The sequence below is a fragment of the Austrofundulus limnaeus genome, unplaced genomic scaffold (assembly GCF_001266775.1).
Source record: "Austrofundulus limnaeus strain Quisiro unplaced genomic scaffold, Austrofundulus_limnaeus-1.0 Scaffold361, whole genome shotgun sequence".
NCBI classification, from domain to species: domain Eukaryota; kingdom Metazoa; phylum Chordata; class Actinopteri; order Cyprinodontiformes; family Rivulidae; genus Austrofundulus; species Austrofundulus limnaeus.
The window spans coordinates 86621-89142 of record NW_013952763.1 but is presented as its reverse complement, the minus strand read 5'-3'; the positions used below and the strand labels follow the sequence as shown (position 1 = coordinate 89142).

The window sequence follows — 2522 nt, the reverse complement described above, 5'->3', positions numbered from 1 at the left end:
ATGTATTTATTACATAAATACATAGTAAATTGCTATGTAATTAAAACAAATTTTAGTGGGTAAATACAATTAAATTATGGCTAATAGTACCTCAGTTACCACTATTGGCCACTGGATTGCTATCGTTTTTTAAAAATCACCTAATTACTGTTTTGTTACAAAGTAATTACTTAGCAAATTTTAGAATAATACAGTGTTATTAAACTAATTTTAGTGGGTAAATACAATTAAATTATCATAAAGTCTGATTTATTTGGTTGGTTGGTTGGTCGGTCAGTCAGTCGGTTCGTCAGTAAGTCGGTCGGACGCACGTATGGAATCGGTTGGTAAATGCTGTACAATTGAAGAACTAATGACCTTTAATTTGACTGTAAGTACCCACTAAAATTAGTTYAATAACACTGTATTATTCTAAAATTTGCTAAGTAATTACTTTGTAACAAAACAGTAATTAGGTGATTTTTAAAAAATGATAGCAATCCATTGGCCAATAGTGGGTAACTGAGGTACTATTAGCCATAATTTAATTGTAWTTACCCACTAAAATTTGTTTTAATTACATAGCAATTTACTATGTATTTATGTAATAAATACWTAGTAAATTATTGTAATAACAAAATATTTACATGGTAAATTGTGGTTACATACATGTACCGGTAGTTACTCGGTAGATATTAGATTAGTTATAGGGACTAAAGGGGGAAATGGATCTACTATTACAGGCTGAAAACAACACTTTTGTTTTGTTTTTTGTTTTTTGTTGTTTTCCTAGGATCCTACGCAGGGGCAGTGGTGGCTATGCCTCTAGCTGGGATACTGGTGCAATACACTGGGTGGCCTTCTGTATTTTATGTTTATGGTTGGTAAAAATATCCTCCTTAAAAATGTTCCTTAGTCTTTCATCTGTCTTAACATTATGTTTGTTTTGATTTGTCATATAGTAAACTGTCTGATTCATGTGTGCCTCTAATCTCCTTGTCTTCCTCATTAATATGGCTCTTCCTCTCCCAGGCAGCTTTGGGATATTCTGGTATTTGTTCTGGATCCTGGTGTCATACGAGAGCCCCGCAGCTCATCCAACAATCACCATGGAGGAGAGGAAGTACATTGAAGATGCAATCGGAGAATCTGCAGCATTTCTTAATCCTCTACATGTACGCCACGCTATATAAAGACAACACTTAAAATGTATCAAAAGAATAATGACCATAGACACTTTTAACAGGCTCGTCAATAAGTGTCTTTTTTTCTGTTTGTGGTAGAAATTTAAAACCCCCTGGCGACACTTCTTCACCTCCATGCCGGTCTACGCCATTATTGTGGCAAACTTCTGCAGAAGCTGGACCTTCTACTTGCTGCTCATCAGCCAGCCTGCCTACTTTGAAGAAGTTTTTGGCTTTGAGATCAGCAAGGTGAGGTCCATTAATGCACCCGACACATGTGAACGCACTCAGATCTGTTGTGAGGCTGTGACGCAAGGCTTAAAATGTTGAAGGTCCACCCAGTTTAAGATGGCCATTATGACTGACCTCAGAGAAACAAACACAGATACTGAGCGAAGGTTTGGTGGTAGTAGCTGTGAGTCATCTTCAATCACATAATATGAGCTTTTAAAAGATCACACTTTATTTAAAACCCTTTTGGTCTGTTAGCAAAATATCTTCTGAACCACTGGATAAATGTTCATGAAACTTGCACAAAGTAATCACTGGATATCAGTCTACTATGATTGCCGTTTTCCTGGCAGTGAGCGATAAGCATAGCTAYATTAAAKGGGACATATCCTGCAAAATCCATTTTTTAGCTGTTAAATACATTTTGTTGTGTATTTAAGAGTCTCTAGGAGTGCAGAAAAGTTGAATTTAGTCTCTAGATTTTAGTGCTGCAAAGATACCTTTATATTCTGTTTGGGTCATGTTTTTCAGTCCGTTCAGTTTTCTCTATTTTCTATGATGTTTTCTGAGTTTATTATGTCAAATAATCTGCGACGGAATTGCCTAATAAGGTCTGGACTTCCCAACGACAATTTCTTCACCTTAATTCTYCTCTGGCTCTGGGTCAGACTCTGGCTCCAACATGTAAGGCTGGATGAACAAGTCTTCTGTTTTTGACATCTTTTAAATTAACTTGTAAATAAAACGTTTCTGCAAGCTAGAAAACGTAACCCCCTCTTTCAAGCCGGAAAGGGGCGGGGCTTGAAGCATACAAACAGTAACAAAACCCAAGTACCCCYGGTTGCAGTCTGCAGCCGGGGATCAGTCGTCCAATGGGTGTGGTCTTGGCTTGTAGGGAAGTTTAATAGGAGGCTTAAATGGGTACCAGGACATACTGGCATTTATGGTAACGAGAGAGCTGACTACCTTGTAAGAGCTGGCAGTCAGGCCCACTTTAAAGGACCAGAGCCTGCTATGGGCGTTTCAACAACAATTTGCAGGACTGCCCTACAGGCATGGATCAGACGGCAACACTCAATCCGATGGAGGGAGCTGACGGATTGTAGACAGGCACGGGAACTGATAAAC

General features: G+C 38.3%; 1 protein-coding gene across 1 annotated transcript in view; it reads left to right on the top strand.

Annotated features, from left to right (window-relative positions):
- slc17a7a (solute carrier family 17 member 7a) overlaps nt 1-2522 on the top strand; it is a gene marked incomplete at its 5' end in the record, with an annotated part of 8807 nt that overhangs the window by 1595 nt on the left and 4690 nt on the right. Inside the window, 3 exon segments of the mRNA XM_014023282.1 lie at nt 773-859; nt 1012-1154; nt 1263-1412. Of these exon segments, the coding sequence (XP_013878736.1) occupies nt 773-859; nt 1012-1154; nt 1263-1412 (380 nt within the window).